Below are 19,549 nucleotides of genomic sequence, written 5' to 3'. Positions count from 1 at the left end.
AATAACTAATCAACAAATGCTTTTCAAATATTTTTTTTTCGCTTGCCGAGAACAATAATCTTAGCTTAAACCATATCCAAAAGAAGTTCTCTCCAGAGTGTATAATAAGCGAGCAAATGGCGAGCAACCTGAAGTCTGCAGAGCCGTTTTTCGCGGAGGTATAGAACACCCTTAAACACGTAAATATCGTAAAAGGCAAAAAGCATAGCCATGCTTACCTATTCTCATTTAAGCAAATCCTAGCTTCACGAAACTGCTTATCTTCTGTCAGAAATATCACATGCCGTATGGAGTAAGGCTATGGTAATCGGAAACTAATCTATTTAGAACCTAAATGTCTTCATGTTAGACCGAATCTTTTCTTCAATATGACATGTTTACATATGTAAAGAGGTCATCAACAAAATAAACACATCCACTTCAGTTTCTGAGACACCACTGCGTAAAATTATTAGTTAGTGATTTTATCCTTATAAACGCAACTTCTCTGACAATTATTATTGCAGATACAAGTTCAGTATTACAAAACTTAGTTTTTTTGTTCATTAAACAGTGATAATTGTTACCCTAAATCTCTATGTAAAGTACAAGCTTGTAACTTGAAAAGAAGGATGTTAGGATACTTTGCATGAGCATGATATTCCAGGGGTAACGAGAATTTTCTGTGAATGGGACAATTTGAAGGCCTTCTCCTGGCTCCAAGGATTTTGTGACAAAGCCATAATATGAGATGAGTTTCAACAAGCTTTAGCTTTTACTCCATCTGGCAAGGTCACCAGGTCCCACACTTTGTTACACTTAGAGGACTGCATTTCCTGATCCAGTGCCCTTTTCCAGTATGACCTTTCTGGGCCAGCCAAGGCCTCATCGATGGAAATATGATCCTTGCCACTTTCAGAACTACTCGAAGCTAAAATGAAGGTACAAAGTCAGGGTAAAGCTTAGGGGTCCTATTTCTTAAAGGGTATTTTCTCTCTCTCACACTACTGGATTCCCTGACTTCAATGGATTCACCACAATTTTCAATACCAAGGACATCGTTATTGGAGTCTACTTCCCCATCCAAAACACAATCTTGACTTTCTGTCATTGGTCCTTCCATTCTAATCTCATTAAACCCAATTGACTTAACATTATTTAAAGGCAAACTAGATTCATTCCTAGGATAAAATGATAAAAAATGGTACACTGCACCATTCTTACCCTTATTTGGTACACTTTCATCCCTTACATTAGGCCTCTCATAATTTTTTAAGAAATCATTTCTTGCATTAATGACTTTTGTGGGATTATGTGGATCAATTTGTCTTTAACATTTTCTTGTTTCACAATACCCAACAAAATTAACCTTTTTCCCTTAGCATCACACTTACTTCTTTTCTGATCAGGAACAAGATCATATGCAGGACTCCTAAAAACCCTTAAATGTTTGAATGATGACATTTTTCCTCCCCACAACTCTTGCGGAGTCTTACCTTGAATAGCTCTATGTGGTACATAGTTTTTAATGTGGACTGCAGTGTTACAGGTCTCCACCCAATAGCCCTTTGGTAAGCCTGAATCAAACAATGTACATCTAGTCTGTACACATATTGTGCGATTAGCACATTCTGCCACACCATTCTGTTCAGGGGTGTATGGGGTGCTAGTCTGATGGTCTATTCCATGTAACCTTTCAAAGAATCAAACTTTTGATTAGGTAATTCAAGACCATTGTCAGATCTTACAACCTTAATCCTTAGATCTGTCCTGTTCTCAACCCAAGCTTTAAATTCATTGAATCTATCAAATGTTTCACTTCTGGATTTCAAAAAATAGCAAAATGGCTTCATGGAATAATCATCAACAACCACAAACATGTTTTTTGCCCCGCCGACTAAGACATCACCTATTCGACCACAGAGATCCATATTTACCAGACCCAAAACTTGATTAACAGGCATGCTGACACCACTCCATTTTTATATGAAAACATAGTATGTTTAACATCCATCTTGGTATTACTTTAGAGCATCCCATGCATGTATTTTTAAGGAGATGAGTGTTTTTTCACTGTTACTTTTTCTGCAGAGTTTTGAAGGAGGAGGGGCAGCTGATGACAATTCGGGGCCTTCTGTGGAGACTAAGGGTTGCACTCAAGATGTGATTGAAAAGAATTCACAGCTCACATGCTCAGCCCGAACCACTGAAATATACATTCCTGTGCCAGACCTGGTACAGCCCAGGGAAAATGAGTTGGTAAGTTATGTTCTAGTACACAGTGAAACCTGATTTGAACCACCTTCATTTGTACCAATTTCTCCGTTCTATAAGAAAGAGGGTGTGTCTGTCAAAAATATAAGTATATTTACGGGAAGGCACTCAAAGTAATGCAACCGTCAGTTGAAGGCCTTTTCCAGTTGTAACGTATGAGGCAGAAAACTGAACCACAGTAGTCTTTTTTAGTCAATATCACTTGTACAACACTGGAAATCTTCTGATAGAAATATCTTGTATCTGATGGAGTAGACTTGTTGATGACTGTGTGAAATGTCTGTTGAAGCCATTTGTCTTGGCTATAACTGGGCTGTGTCTCATTATTGCCCTCTCCTTGTTTTAAGCCATCTTCCTCCTTAATTTCAATGAAGGATCCAGCTACAACTGTTGTAACACCTCATTACAAGCATGGGTAAAGAAAATATTAAGACAATTCAATGTACAGTGGAACCTCAATCTGTCGTTTCAGCTATTTTGCCTCTGCTGTAAGTGGCCAAAACTCTCATTCAAATCACACGCCCTTTGTGACATAACTCTCCCTCCCTAGTTGAACGTTGATATTCTGGAGTTTGATCCGGGAGTCGCAAAAATATCATGAGTACATTGGCCAGCTGGAATGATTTCAAGAAAATGAGTATTTTTTATGATCGAATGGGCTTAGTATTGTTTTTTCTTTAATTGACTGAAGGCTATTACTATCTTCCAGTTTCAAGTGAAAGACGAGGATGAAGGTAACCTCAGTGCAGGGATTTATCCTATGCTGTACACATCAGATCCAGCAGGAATTTCAACTGGTGTGTCAGACCCATTGGCCACTGATGAATTGGTGAGTTGACTTTTGCCTTTTATAGTTCTAATTTTCTACGGCACAATATCATTCCTTAGTGGATTATTCCCAACACCTCTTAGAACAAACGTAAAGCATTCTCCTACTCCTGATCAATAATGACCAGCTACAGCATACATTTCATGAATGAATAATTTTAAATGAATTATTTATTGTAATGAACCTTTTTTTTGCTTTTTTATGCAAAACTGACAGCACAAATTTATTTACTGAGCAAGTGAGAGCACTGTCATTACATCACTGAGCAGTTATTAATGTTTTGATAGTGTAACACAGTATTTAAATCTGGTTTTGACAGAGTGGAAGGGTGATTAGGAATTGAGAGTTGAGAGGAGTACTGTTGAGTTTGGAACAGATTAATAGCATGACCATGACATCATGATGCAGCTGCTAGCCCGGTCGAACAACATAGCTTGTTCCTTATGAGAGATTGATATTCACAGGAATCAGATCAGATATGGAGTTCGTGATGAAAGTGAATAGGAATATATAACAAGGACTAGGGATTTGTCCTTTACCATTTTTGAATGGGGTGTTGCACGTTGACAATGCAAATCCATTACCAAAAGACATCAAATTTTAGTGAGGTGAACTGATTTTTATTTACTTTGACTCAATTTTCTGCTGTTGTTGTTCATAGTCTTGAAACTCTTCCACTATTAATGTAATATTAATATTTTTCTTATTCTTGGATTTATATTATTTTCTTAGAAATCAGTGCTCTTTGCCTTGCTCATTTTTGAAAATTAATTTAATGCCAGGGGAAGTCTGCAATTTTAAGAACTATTTACTCTCAAGATATTCCCAATAAAGGGGTTCCTTCTTCTCACTAAGAATTTCATTAGATTATATTGAAACAATAAGAACATTATTAGCCAAATGTTGTTGGTTGATTAAGTAAATCTATTTCTGCTAAGAGGCAAGAATCGTTCATTGGGAATAATTTATTTTGTACCGACATCCTGTAATTAAAGCATTCTTCATGATCACTTTTGCTTCTTGTACCAATTGTTTATAATATGTATCAATGGAGGTTCCTTTTTCCAATAGAGCAATGCGGTAACATACAAGTGCCCTTCTGTTAAAGAAGATCATATCAGCGATGATGAAGATAGATATAGACTCAATGATTGCACTGATGGTGCATCAAGCAAACTGATTCATCAAGACATTTCTGGTCAGGTAATACTATTTATGAACTATGTATTGTCTGTTGACCTTGATTTACACATAAACTGATTGGCATCTTCCTAAAATTGGTTTTTCTTATCTTTAAATATTTATTTTCTTTTTCTGTTATAAATCCTTATTAATCTAACTAATGATATATGTACATCTAGAAGCATTCTTATCCCTTCTTCCCATCCATTTCTCCATTTCCCTTTTGACTAATGTCTTTATAAGTGTATCATATCTCATGCTTTGGCTGATGAAGTTTTGTTTTTTCGAAGACTTCTCCATCTATTTTCTGTACTTCCTTGGTACTTCCTCATTCAATCCCTTTTACCTTCTACATTATCCATGAGCAACACATTTTCAATTTTTTCACTTATGACTTTCATGCGGCCGTCGATTTAGAATCTTGCTATCATTTTTAAATATGCTCAGAATGTAGTGTCCAATGAATATTTTCCATATTTTAGTATTATTACTCTCAGCTGTGTGGAGATTCCCGTTTTCTTTAGAGTTCTCTTTGTGCCGAAGCTATTCTATTCACTATTTCTTTCTTGCTTCATCCATCACTGATAACTAGGCCTCATGTAGCTTGTGTGCTTTTAAGGTTATGAGACATGAAAATGACAGTGTTGAAACCATGGTCAGGAGTGGAGATATATGTGAAAGTGTGGAAGTTATCATTTGTTGTTCATATTTTATCATAGATAATAATTGTATTTACACCTGAAACAATTTCATACACTTGAAAGCACTGTTGTATAGCTTTTGAGCAAATATGTATGTAAAGGTTTCAGTTATTTTCGTGCAAGATAATGACATTCTTCTTAAAAGCTCAGTGCTCTTTGCTCTGCTGCTTTTGGGAAGTTAACTACAATGATAGGGGAAGTCCCCACTTTTAAAAGATATTCATTCTCATTATGTACCCAATGAAGTCGTTTCTCCCTTTTCTTAAGGCTTTTATTGGATTGTATGAGAAGGAAGAATAAGTTAACTGGCTGAATCTTGTTAGTCAATTAAGTTACTCTGTTTTTTACAAATAGGCCAGAATACTTGATCAGGGATTACTTGTTTACTACAGACACCCTGTAATTCAAGCTTCGTTCATGATCACTTATGCTTGTGCACCAATAGATGAAAATGTGTATCAAAGTGTGTTCCTCTTTCCAATAGAGTGATCTGGTAACGTACGAGTGCTCCTCTGTTAAAAATGATGAGATAAGCGATGATGAAGAAGAATATGTGTTGAATGATTGCTCTGATGGTTTTACAAGCAAACAGGTGCATCAAGACTCTTCTATTCAGGTAATACTATTTATGAACTATTTATTTTCCAGTGAACTTGAATTGCATATGAACTATGTTGCCATCATAAACCCACGTTCCTAAAATTCATTTCATAGAGTCCTCAAATCTTAACTAACATCTGCTTATCTTTTCATGTTAATGCTCTTCTTTTTGTGTATCCTTAATAACCTGACTTATTAAAACATTGAGCCATTTTTTCCCTACTTTCAGTCCACCTGTCCTCCTCGTTGTCTGTCTATTCTTCTTACTAGGCCATCATATCTCATGATGTAGCCGATTAAGTTAAGATTTTTAGAAGTCATCTTATCTCCCACTCTTCTTTTGACTTTTCTTCAGCTGTCAATTTTGAAACCTTGCTACTATTTATAAATATGTTCCATATGTAGTGTTTGATGAATTGTTTCCTTACAGCTGTATTTCAATTCTCAGCTCTGAGTAGATTATTCTTTTTTTGTAGAATGCTCTCTGTACCTGTGCTATTCTACTTACTATTTCTTTCCCGCTTCATCCATCACTGGTTATTCTGCTTCCCTTAGTATAACATGTCTGTCAATTTTTAAGGTTATGTGAAGTGAAAATGAGATAGTGATGAAACCATGGTCAGTAGTGGAGGTATACATTTCCAGTTGTCTTTTGTTGTTCATATTTATCACGGATATATTGCATTTATACCAGAAAAATTTTTCACATCCTTGAAAGCACTGTTGTATACCTTCTGAGCAAATATGTTGTTAAAGGTTCAGTTATTTCTGGGAAAACTAATGACGTTCTACTTGAATATACATTATGTAATTTTCATTTAGTCCCTGGAAGTAAGAACAGCTCAATTACACACCACTCATCAATTGTTTGTCCAGGGTAACATAAACCTTCATATTTTCCCATTGAAGTTAAGCATCTCTTGTCCTATAAGGAGTTCATGTATATATAACTTTCTTCATTAACTTGGAATTGCCTCCTGTTATATCTAGTCTGAGTAACTTATTTTTATTAATCAAAATGTTTGACAAATTGACTTCTTTAGCAAAGCACCATAAATTATTCTCCTTTATTGACCCTATTAATTTTTCATGAATGTGTGTTATTACATTTGTGCTCTGGACCCTCATGGAAATTTCTCCCATAAAATAGGTTTCTAATAAGAATAGGATTACATCTGGAGTTTAACATTTCCAGAAACCATTGCCCTGAGGATCATTATGTGGCTTTAGAAGGGATTTTGCAATGCAAAAAAGAGGTTTTAAGTCTGTATTAAAGTGGTAACTTTAATAAACATAAGCATAAACAATATAAAATGCTGACATTATTTACTTTGAGGATGCTTGCAGGGTAGCATGAAGAATGTATCCATCTTGAATGAACTTTAATTTTATTCGAAAGACAAATTCTCAAAAGCATTTCTTTTTTTTGTATCTCAATCATGTATGATGATGATTTGGCATAATGTTGCAGCCCATAACCTTAACTGCTTCCCAAGGTGAAAAGGTGGAAACTCAGGGCACAGGAGCCGTAGTGGTAGACCTGGAGTGGACGCTGATTGGGGTAAAGAAGGAATCATCTCTAGAAGAGAATGCCCAGGTATATTAGGAATTCTTGCTATGGAATTTAATTAATTGATGATGGCGATATGTAGTAGGTAAAAATGTAAACATTTTTCATTGTAAATGGTAGGACGTTTAGCTTTCTGCACAGCTGTTAAGGTTACCCATTTGATTCAAATTTTCTAATTCCTGAAGTAGTATTCATATCTCAAAAGAAACCGTTTTCATTCCTTTTTATGTTTTATTTATGTGTTATGTAATGCTTTCCTTATATTTTACGAAAGAAAATGCTGGTATTAATCATCTCATTAAGAATATCAGGTCTTACATTCAAATCAAACTTTTTAGTGATATAATATGTTAGAAGCTGCCCACAAATCACCCAAATGTAGGTTTACATAACCAATGGCTAAAACAAGAAAAGGGGGTCAACATTTACAGGTCTATTTTACTCCCTCATAAATGGTCTGCCTTCATGTAGGAGCGATAGCCCCGCGGTTATGATGTGTGGCTACTACCTGGAACTTCTAGGTTCAATTTTCACATGGAGCACTTTTCATAATTAATTCCTACTTTTCATTTTACAAATATTATATGTTTATTATTGGCTCCATGATTTTCACTGAAAAATTTAGTTTTCAGTGTCGGTATCTTCTTGTGCAATGTGGCTGCGTTAGGTTTTATCCCATTTTTTGACACGGATGCCTAATTTCAAATATGTTATTTTGGTTCTGTGATTACCAAAGAAACTTTAATTTTTTTATATTATCCTATGAAAATAAAATGACATCAATTGCAGAGTTAACTAATAAAGATAATATTTTAAAGCCGGCATAACATAAATCAAAGACCACTTTGATGTTGAAAGAAATGCGAATATATTCAATTTGCTGAGAGTGTTGAAAAAGGATTTATTGTGAGTGGAAAATATTTGTTAGGAATACCAACTTTTGATGCAATATGATGCATGAAGTAGTTTTAGTGAATCCTTAAAAAAATTTCTGAATCCTTTGTGCATACATGATTCATTTGTTGATGATTACTTACAGCTTACTTTAGGCGAGGATGGGGACCCAATTGAGAGATCAACTATTGCCCATGATTCCGCTACGAAGGCATTTGGTGAGTACTGTTTAGGATTGCAAATAACTCTATACATGGAGGAAATGATGTTCATGTAGAGGATGTACATGTTTATGCTTTTATTTTGTCAACTGTTGCTGTTACGAGGGACATAGTTGAGAATGCGATAGTGGCCGATGAGTCTGCAATGGAATCAGTGGGTTAGTGCTCTCAAGGGCTACAAATAGCGGTATATAGATAAGGCTTAGGCTGCTTTCTGATGGGATGTCTTTTCACTGGCCACTATCCCGTGTGCCAGCATGCTTTCAAATAACCATATGTCTCTATGGATGCCTTCAGATGAGTCTAATTATACCATGGTCTCCGCAGCACCCATTTCATTCCGGAATGGAACCGTGCCATTGGCACCATGAACGGGCCCAAAAATTGATGCCGATTTCAAATGTGACGCCTTGCTAGATTTCATGATGCCATGCCGTGAATGGGGGATGGTACTGTGATGTCATATTTCCTGAAAGTGGCCTTCTTGTGACTTATTATTCATCCATCCATATTTTTTGTTTTCTTTGGTTTAAGTGTCAAATTGATAGGGAAGAAGAGTTACCTTTACTTGCTTTTGTGGTCATCTGTATCATTTTTAATGCCTGACAAAAATTTTTGTTGTATTGAAATTTTTAACATTTAACCAGCCATGTTTTGAGACCAGTTTATTGAAAAAAAATAGAAACATATCACCATAAAGGAGCACTTGGCTTGAGAATCGAGTATTGAAAATTCTTAATTGAAAATGTGAATATGGAAACTGGTCATGTGAATGGAAAAATTATCTTTGCTTTTGGCCCATTTTAAGTTAGTGGGAAAATTATGGAAAATATTTTAAATGGGCGCATTCCTTTTCGCCCTTCTTTCCCTACAATAGGCTATGGTGCTTTTTTAGGTTTTACAGAGAGCCAAGCATGAAGCTTCCTTGGTGGAGAAAATACTGTTTACATAATATAAAATCGATAGTAATGCGCCAGTAATGGAATCAGTATGGCTAAGAACAACCAAACTTCGTTTCATTCCCTTAATTGTAGGATTTTGGTGTTATAAAACAGCATAGTATTGATAGTGGGTGTCATGCTAACTTTGGTTAGTAAGGTAATGATTCTAGCTGTAAGTTTTATCTATCTCACTGCAGGATGTAAATTCAGGGGCAGTCACTTTCCCCTTTTAACACTTTCATGTCAAACGTGGGTCGGAGCCAACGGGCATTTTCATGCCATACACCTAACGCCAGGTATAGCTTATTGTTCATGGTGAATTTTGCATGGAATTACACACATTCTTACTTCTACGAGGTTGACTTTAATCTGGACTTCCGAAAAAATACTTACATGTCATATACAACCAGCAGGGAGAAGATGTTAAAAAAAAAGAATAACAAAATGCACCGCGGCAATTGGCCAAGATGATGTCACAGAAAAAACAAACATTACAAAACTCCCTCCTTTGCTGTGACATCATTTACGCAATACAAACAATCATAAACAAAAAAATGGTCCACACAAAAAAATTCTTTCAATATTCCACTCTTGAATATTGATGTAACTTCATAAGAAATTCATCTGCCACGTTATCACTACTACATATATATTCATATCTTAAAATACCCTTTTTAACATAATCTCTACATAAGTTGTACTTTATTTACAAATGCTTAGACAGCTCTGTATCCCCATAATGCTTAGCAAGCCACATTGCACTCATGTTATCAGCTTTAGATACATACTCTGCTTCGCAAGTAGATGCTGATACAGTGTCTGACTTCTTGGGTAATTTGCTATTCCAACTCACTGGAGCATTTGCAAACATAGATATGTGAACAGTAACAGATTTTCTCTCCAAGGAATTGGCAAAATCTGCATCACAAAACAGCAAAATAGGACATTCTGAACGACAAAATTTCAATTTTACATCCGAAGTCCTTTTCAAGTAAAACATAATGTGCTTTACATCTTGCCAGTTTCTATTAGATGGATTACTATTGCTTTGACGAGCTTAACATACAGCAGAATATATGTCAGGCCTTGTAGTAGTGGCTACATATAACAACATACCAACAGCTTTCCTGTACACATACTCATTGAACCTTTTGGATTCTTGATCATAATGTCTGTCATTTCTATCTATCTCTAATGGAGACGACCTCCCTTCCCTTCTTCAAGTCTGAATTCCTTTAGTATTTGTTGTATGTAAGGAGTTTGGTGAATAAACATCTCATGGTTCCCATACTTGATACTCATTGACAAAAAATGTGTCATCTTCCCTAGGACTCTAATCTCGAGTTTGCATCCTGATTCTTTCTTAACACGTTCTACTTGTTCAATCTTCCCCCAAAATGCCAAATCATCAACGTAAATACCAATACATTGATCTTCACTCTCATTCACATACAGGCATGGATCCTTTACCAGCTTCTTCAAACCCAAATCATTCAAGACGTTATGCAAAGTCACATGCCACTCCCTAGCGCTTTGTTTTAAACCATATAAGCTTTTTAAAAGTTTCCACACCTTTCCCTTATCTATTGTAAAGAACCTTGGTTGGTCCATTTACACTTCTTCAGTAAGTTCTCTGTGCAAGTATGCTGTAAGAACGTCAATGTGTTCTTCCACCCAATTGTTTTGAACTGCCAGTGCCATCATCAGCCTAATTGTCTTTTTTTTGATAACTGGGGCATAAGTATCATGAAAATCTACACTCTGAACTTGCTTAAACACCTGTGCCACCAATCTGGCCTTGAACCTATTCACACTGCCATCTGGATTTTTCTTTAGTTTCAGAACCCACTTGCATCCTAGAATGTTCTTATCAACAGGTCTATCTACCAATACATAAGTACCTGCAGCTCTAATACTTTCTAACTCACTCTCCATAGCTGCCCTCCACTCATCAGCATATTCTCCACTTAAAGCTTCTACTGGGCTTAAGGGTTCCTCAATAAAATCAGATATTAATGCTGAGAAATTGCAACAAGAACATTTTTTACCTTATGTTCCCTTTCACTTCTACGTAATGGGGCAATATCTAAATCCTCACCTTCATCATTCATGCCACTAACCAAATCATTCTCATTGGCCCCAACTTCAGTTATGACCTCATTCCTATCCCCAACTTCATTCACAAAATCATCATCTGCAATCACATCTCCAAATTCATTCACAAAATCATCATCTGCAATCACATCTAAATTCTCATCATCATAGTCACAATCATAAACCATCATTCTGTCTTTTGATGTAGTCCTTTCTTTGAAGGGAAACTTGTTTTCTTGGAATTTAACATTCAATTATACAATCTGTAACCTTTAACATGGTTCTCATATCCTAAGAGTACACAGTGCACTGCTCTGGGTAGGAATTTACCCTGTTTTTTCGCTAACCAGGCAGCACACCCAAATATTCTTTGTCTGCTCAACTCTTTATCCACTCTCTGTCCCTTCCACTATTGAAAAGGGATTCTATTATTTATCGCTCGTGAAGGACTTAAATTGCATATGAAACATGCTGTGTTGGCAGCTTCACACCAAAATGATGTAGGCAAACCTGACTGAAATAATAAGCATCTTACCATGTCTACAATAGTTGGGTTATACCTTTCTGCCACCCCATTCTGTTGTGGAGAGTATGCGACAGATTTTCGATGAACAATCCCATTTTCTCTGAGAAAGTTCTCAAAAATACCCCCACAATACTCACCACCCCCATCAGTCTGTAAGCATTTTAATTCTAGGCCATGCAGTTTCTCCACTTCAACCTTATAATCCTTAAATTTTGAAAAGACTTCATTCTTTTTCTTACAGAATTTCACTACTGAGTACCTACTAAAATCATCAATAAAGTTTACCATGTACATTGCTCCACCGTGTGATCTAACGGGAGAAATCATTTAATCACTGTGCACTAGTTCTAATGGTTTGCTAGTTATTCTGTCTCTTCTCACTGGAAAAATGGTGTTTTTCATCTTACCTTCTATACATACATCACAGCTCTCTCTTTATTTAGGTACCTTGAGTTTTTCTAACCCTGGAATTATCTTTATGGCATCTGTGTGCAAGTGTCCAAGTCTCTGATGCCAAACATCAATGCTGACTGCTTTCAATGCCACTGCTTCAATGTCATCCTCGACCTTGAAATCATCAGATTGCACTACACATGATTGAGCAACATTAGAAATTACCACATCTCCCTCCAGAGCATATAATCCTTCATGTACATATGCCGTAAATACATTGCTCCCATCAAATATACCAGTAGCACATTCTTTATCAAATAGTACCTTCACATTGTGCCCATTCAGTTTGGAAATTGAAACTAAATTGAAATTTAATTCAGGCACATACAACACATTTTTCATTTCTAGGTCATTACCACCACATTTTTCTGACATACTGAGCACAATAGTACCCCGTCCACAAACCTTAATACTACCTTAACTAAGAGTTACATTTCCACCTCCCGGAGTGAATGATGAAAACAATTCCATCTTAGAAGTCATATGCTCAGTCGCGGCTGAGTCTAACAACCACATATTAGGACCTTTCAGAGCAGACAAAGCATACAATCTTACACAACTAATGGTTTTCTTTTCTGACTTCGCTTGCACAAGATTATTATTAGTTTTACTTACATTCTTACTTGTACAGTCAGCAGCCCAATGTCCCCATTCCTGACAAGCATAGCACTGCACTTCAGGACACACTTTACTAATATGACCAGATTTCTTACATTTAAAACAACACCTGGTATTGTTTTCCCTCTTCTCCACTGCAGCAAGTTGACCTTTCCCTTTCGGCCTTGAACGACTCTTCCTTTCCTACTTATAGGTTATGAGCGCAGTCCGGTCATTTTCCTCTCCGTTCAGTTGTAGGCGCCTCCTTTCTTCGTCCAGCAAACGTCCCTTCCCCTTCCGCGTTGTTAGCTGAGGCTCTTGGAGAACGTTTTGAATAAACACTTCGTATACATCAAGTGGAAGTCCCGCCGACAGAAAATTAGCTACGACTTCATCATCGAACTCAATACCACCTCTCTGCACTTTCTTATTCAGTCTTTCAATGGATGCTGCATATTCTTGCATGCTGATGTCTTCGGTCTTGCTTACGTTGACCATCTCCTTCAGTGCGTACAAAGCATGGAACTTCGTAGACGTGACATATATTTCTTCTAAAATCGCCCATGCCGCTTTCACTCGGGTACAGTCCTCAATATCTAATAAAAAATCATCACCTACGGTTTTGTATAATACTGAGATAGCCTTTCAGTTAAGTCTTAATTGGTCAACGTTCAACTCCTCAATTTCGTGATATCCCGGCTCTATCGCAATCCAACAATGTTTATCAATTAAGTGCGCCTTCACACGCAACTTCCATGCGAAATAATTTCCATTAGACAATTTTGGAATAAAATTGCCGTTATGGTCCTCACTGTCCGCCATGATGACTAGTGAAAAACCTCACAATCAGTCGCTCAGTGATATACTTCACTCGAATTCGTCAACCTTCAACAAGTATTTCAATCTGCACTCTACTTGGTTGCCTGTCTGGGCCCTTAACCTATTGTTCATGGTGAATTTCGCATGGAATGACACACATTCTTACTTCAACAAGGTTGACTTTAATCTGGACTTCCGAAAAAACACTCTTACATGTCATACACAACCAGCAGGGAGAAGACGTTAAAAAAAGAAGAACAAAATGCACCGCGGCGATTGGCCAAGATGATGTCACAGAAAAAACAAACATTACAACATAGCTGTCGTGGATTTTTCAATGCAAACGATTAGATATCTTCTCCTGTCAATGCGAGGGAAGGGAAGATACCCCTGAGTTTGAAATGGTCGGATGCATTCAGTGGCCGTACTCTATATTTCGAATTTATTCAGTATTAGGCTGTAAAGTTATGGGCAGTCAACTATACCCTTTCTTGCCAGTTGGAAAACGTTTTTGTGCTACGAGAAGCATTAGGACATTTTAAACATTTCTGTATGGAGCTCTATTTTGGGGGGAGTTGCATGGGTATTTTAGTCCCTTAGAATTCAGACCCAGCTCATCTGGGTATCTATCCCTCACTCCAGTCACTTACCCAGTCATAGCATTAATCCGCAGCCAACTCATTTCATTACCAATGTTTTTTCAACCAGAAATTGTATTTCATTTTCAATAATTTACTCTTTTAAAATATTGCCTGCAGTGAGGATGATCATAAATGAGTGGGAGGGTTCTGGTCTTCTACGTATGAAAATGTCCATCGCCTCCACCCGACATCCAGCACGAAAGTGTTTAGCCCGACCCACCCACTCATTTATATCCTCTCCCCAGTACTCCGTCGTGAAGTGGTTGCACTGTCAATTGTTTTTGCGATGATATATTTTTTTGCATACTACATACTATTGAAATTTTTTACTTTGAAATGAATTCTCCATTTTTTCTCTGTGCGTAAGCAATTTTGAAAACGAAATTTTAGCGTTAAAAATAACGAATTTCTGAAGTTATAGTCTTCGAACCTTGTGTTCACTAACTTTGTTGTCATTAACACTACAAATCCGTTTAAAATTCAAAAATGCTTAAAAGAGGTTAGTAATTTTTAGAAGGTTAAATTATTGAAAACAAGTACTACATTCGGTTTAAAAAATACTGGTAACACAATAAGTTGTCCATGGACATGTGTTGAGATAGAGATAGAGACTCAAGTGCAGTAGCAGGCGTAAAGGAAGGGCACACCGTTGAGTTGTCTCCCAAATGAGTAGTGAACTCTACTCTAAAAAAAGCTAAACACAGACTCCAAATATTCTCATGCTGACGAGGACACAGTGTTTCACACATCTAAGTTACTGTTATGGGTACCTTGGCAAGTGGCCTGCTTTATTGCCTCCTCTGCAGGGAGGGGTAGTAGGGGTGCAAGAGACCTTAAGCTGATGCTTTACAAGGGACAAAGTTCAACCGTTTTCCCTGCAGTGAGTTACAGAAATCCGTACTCCTAAAATACAAAGCAGTGATTCGCAGCCGTACGATTTATTAAAGGTACCCTTCTTCTGGGTTCTTTATCTCATAGCTTTGCTGATATGGGAGTATTTATTGTGGGTGTCACTCCCCTGTCGCGTTTAAATATAACATATCTTCTTCGTAGTGGAATTTCTAAATAGTCAACTGAATAGGAAGTGTTTTCAGTTCATTTTCTATTATAAACTGTGAATAAGCGGTCCTGCATGTGCAACAGTTTTTCATGGTAACTATCTTTTATAGAAATTATTTTGCATTTGCAGCCCAAAGGACCTACTGAATTAGTAATTCAGCTGTATTGTTGTAATATTGTTATTCTGTTAGTTGAACGATTTGTGGGTGCCAAAAAGTACATGTGATAACTAGTTCACTATTGTTTCCCTGGCCCAAATATTTGCTGGAAAATAGGCTTTCATACATTGGTACGATCAAAAGTAGTTAAATGTAAATTAAGAAAGGATTTTGACCCAGCAAGAGCAGAGCAATGAATTTATATCTCTTTAATTTCCAAAAGAATTATATGTTCATGTCATACTGCCCAAATGGATAAATGGCATCAGTTCTTGTTCATTACACAATGCGTCACGATACTGCCATTTATGTTGAAAGTGGTAGCCAAAAGAAATCTGATGTGCGTACATACTACAACAGAACTAAAATTGGCGTCAATGAAGTGGACCAACTGTGTACAAAATGCAATGGGGCTCAGTTATTTTCTGCATAAGATTGCTTAGATAGCAATAAAGACGCTAATTATGAAAAAGAGTGGAATCACTACTATCCCAACGTAAATAAAAGCTGAGGCGTGCGTGCAATCCTGGAATATGTAGCCCCGATACGCCTCCAAACGATTGTTTATCTCATTACAGTTAAGGATAATTGGTCACCAGATCGTTATTTTGTTTATTTTATTACTTTTAGCTTTGAATGCTTAATGGTTTTATGAAAACGAATTCAGGAATAATTAAAAATATATTTTATAGATGTTCATCTGTAGTGCCGCAAAATTTACGATTTTTATTTTTTAATTGGTTGATTGAGTTATTTTTTATTTACAAAATATTTGCTAATCATAAGATATTCAATCGAATTGTAAATTAATTTCTCTTTTTAAAATATCTACCTTAGGACAATTGAAAATAAAGAAAAAAGGTTTAAATCACAGTCTGCCTTAAAATAAAACAAATTTTTAAAGTGGCCTGATTTCTTTCTTCTTCTTCAATTGTAAGTCAGATGTGTGGTGTGCATGTGTTTTGGCTTATGTATTAATACGATGGGTTATAATGATTCCTGTTGCCCTAGACGTTTTTGTGTTATGTGTTTCTTTCCCAATCTTTTCCCATCCATTCATTTTCTGTTTATTTTTGTTTCTGGTTTCAAGACCAGGCCAGGCTATATTTTAACTCCGTGATTAATGGCATTTTTCATCCATTAAATCGATTTTGAGTGGTAGGATTAGGAGTCCTAGATATCATGTTTGAATGTGATAGTTGTCATTTGAAATTCTTTTCTAGGGTTCCAAACAGACGATGGAATCCCTATTCAAACACCATCAACTTCATATCTGCCTGCGGAAGGAAATGTGAGGAATTATTCAATTGATGAATGCACTGGTCCCTCAGCTTTTGTGACACAAATTGATTCCAACTCTGGAGCATCCCTAGTAAAGGCAGAAAGAAACCTGATGGATGAAGACTTGGAAAAATGTGGTGCTCCAGATACTGATATGAAAACAAATAGCTCAATTCCTGATGATAGACAATGCAATGCGAGAAACAACAAATCACATAAAATCAGCGGAACCGGAGGCGCAAAAACTTTTTTTGGGAAGAAAGGTGGTCATGATGCACCAAATACCATGAATAGCCTTAGGAATATCAGACTTAATAGAATTGAAAGAAATGGCTGTGAGACCCTCGTGGGAGACAAGGAGGAGATGCCTAATTGCTCGATCAAAAATCCTGGGATCAGTAACAGGTCAAACAAAAATTCATTTCACTGCAGAGATGCATTCAACGACAAAAATGAGCTAATCAAACACACAAAAAGTAATTCTGTTGCTCATAATTTTGATGCTGTAGCAGAATCATCAATCGCAGAGAAATCTTATTCGCGTTCAGTCTGCAAAACGTCCTTCTCTCTGCGTAATGACCTTGTTTCCCACATGCGTTCACACACAGGAGAGAGACCTTTTTCATGCAACGAGTGTCAAAAGGCTTTCTCGAGGAAGTCCCACTTAGATCGTCATATTCGTACACACACGGGAGAGAAACCTTTTACTTGCAACGAGTGTGAAAAGTCTTTCTCGGATGAGAGCGCCTTAGTTGAACATATTCGTACGCACACTGGGGAGAAACCTTATTCTTGTAGCATTTGCTCCAAGTCTTTTAATCAGAGTGGCAACCTCAATGCACACATCCGTACACACACGGGAGAGAGACCTTTTTCATGCAATGAGTGTGAAAAGTCTTTCTCGAAGAAGGTCCAATTAGTTCGTCATAATCGTACACACACGGGAGAGAAACCTTTTTCTTGCAACGACTGTAAAAAGTCTTTCTCCGAGAAGAACACCTTGGTTAGACATGCACGCACGCACACGGGAGAGAAACCTTATTCGTGTAGCATTTGCTCCAAGTCTTTTACTCTGAGTGTCAGCCTCAATAGACACATCCGTACACACACGGGAGAGAAACCTTATACTTGCAACTATTGTGAAAAATGTTTTTCGAATAAGAGCCACTTAGTTAGACATGTACGTATGCATTAGGGAAAGAAACCTTTTTCATGAAACGAGTGTGAAAAGTCTTTCTCGAGAATGGGAGACGTAGCGACATTTTTTCGTACACACTCAGGGGAGAATTCTTATTCGTACAAAAGGTGCGATAATTCTTTTTCTTTAAGCAAAATTCTGGTCGGACACATTTGAACGCGCGCAGGAGGGATACTTTTTTAATGCAGAATTTGCGAAAACACCCTTCACTCAGTTGTTCTCTCAACTGTCACTTGCGGATGAGAATCATTATTTGTGCGGTGACAAAGAGCCTATTAAAATGGACATGTGTGCACACCCAATAGGATATTTATTTTTGCAACATCTGCAGTAACTATTTCACTCGTTAATACGACCTAGTTACACATTCGTACAAAAAGAGAAGATTAAAACTATCAATTTAACATTCGCTGCAAATATTTTGATTAGAGTGCTTACCTTCACAGTCACATGTGAGAGCAGCTATTTTTATGCATAACTTGCATCAATCCAGCACTGCAAGGAAAGACCTTGACCACCACATGTGTACATGAAAAGATTTGAGACATTATTCATGATGAGTTTGTGCTATGTATTTCACTTTTTGTTTCAACCTCTACTGCCACATTGACACGCAAGTGAGAGACACTTATTCATGTTGTGTATGCTGTGATGATTTTACTTGGATAAGTCACCTTTGTGCATGCAACATGTTTGCTCGGGGACAGGATAATTCATACAAATGTTACAAATGTTTCTAATTCAATCTCATGCAAATATGCACCTAAGAGCCCAGTAGATAATTATTGCCTGCACATCGAGGAATGAATGATAGTTTAGTGCCAACATGGATTATTGACAATATATGTGAATGCATGAAGAATGTAGCAAGTCATGTATTTTTAGATTTTCAAAGTGAATATTGGAGGAAAGCAGTTGCAGAAAAGGGTACAGCCAGTCTGGCAGATTGGGATAAAGCAGCCTGCATTCCACATTTTTGATTGAAGACGACATTTATTTTCAATCCAACGTGTATTGCTCAAAGCCCAGCCTCTACAGTCATTTCATAATTGGTTCTGAATTTTCATGGAATGTATCATATGTCCTTTGAATATTTTTGGTTGAAATAATCAGTATTGTATCCACATTTTATAAATAATGTGATAATATTGCACAATAATAGGCTCATGTCCGAGTTTGCTGATTTGATGAATTTATTATGTTTTAGTTTATTTTCATTCTTAAAATATTTTCAATTTTATTCCTACTTTTTTATTTCTGGTTGAGGCTGAGCTGTAAGCCACCGAGTACATCCGCTGTGTTGCGGATGTTGGGTAAAACTTAAGATATAAAGTTTAGTGGCCATATAAGAGATTTAACTTGTCAAATAATCAGTCACGGACAAATGGCGGCATTACCCCGAGCTGATATTAGTCTATCCCCGGTCAAGATAGGCTATCCAAATGATACATAAGGCCTGTGAAGATGCCGTGATTTTGCGATATGAGGCTTCCCCTAACTGTGCTTCACATAACCTGGGGGAGAGGGCAGAA

At 36.9% G+C, this 19,549-nt stretch overlaps 1 protein-coding gene across 1 annotated transcript; it reads left to right on the top strand.

The window, feature by feature from the left end:
- Positions 1-2,077: 2,077 nt before the first annotated feature.
- Positions 2,078-18,014, top strand: LOC124172073 (zinc finger protein 2 homolog). The gene is made up of 7 exons (XM_046551480.1): positions 2,078-2,238; positions 2,963-3,082; positions 4,154-4,285; positions 5,450-5,581; positions 7,037-7,162; positions 8,175-8,247; positions 16,762-18,014. The coding sequence occupies exons 2-7, from the start codon at positions 3,014-3,016 to the stop codon at positions 18,012-18,014; spliced, it is 1,785 nt and encodes a 594-aa protein (XP_046407436.1). The 5' UTR covers positions 2,078-2,238; positions 2,963-3,013.
- The last annotated feature ends 1,535 nt before the right edge of the window (positions 18,015-19,549 follow it).

The sequence above is a fragment of the Ischnura elegans genome (assembly GCF_921293095.1).
Source record: "Ischnura elegans chromosome 13 unlocalized genomic scaffold, ioIscEleg1.1 SUPER_13_unloc_1, whole genome shotgun sequence".
Taxonomy (NCBI): Eukaryota; Metazoa; Arthropoda; class Insecta; order Odonata; family Coenagrionidae; genus Ischnura; species Ischnura elegans.
Note: the sequence above shows the minus strand (reverse complement) of the source record. Positions and strands in the feature narration are given on the sequence as shown.

What these genes read in the sequence shown, in the direction of transcription:
- LOC124172073 (XM_046551480.1), top strand. Translation starts at nt 3,014, where the DNA reads ATGCTGTACACATCAGATCCAGCAGGAATTTCAACTGGTGTGTCAGAC. An exon ending in CTCTAGAAGAGAATGCCCAG is followed by an intron (nt 7,163 to 8,174) that starts GTATATTAGGAA and finishes GATTACTTACAG; the next exon opens with CTTACTTTAGGCGAGGATGG. An exon ending in TTCCGCTACGAAGGCATTTG is followed by an intron (nt 8,248 to 16,761) that starts GTGAGTACTGTT and finishes ATTCTTTTCTAG; the next exon opens with GGTTCCAAACAGACGATGGA.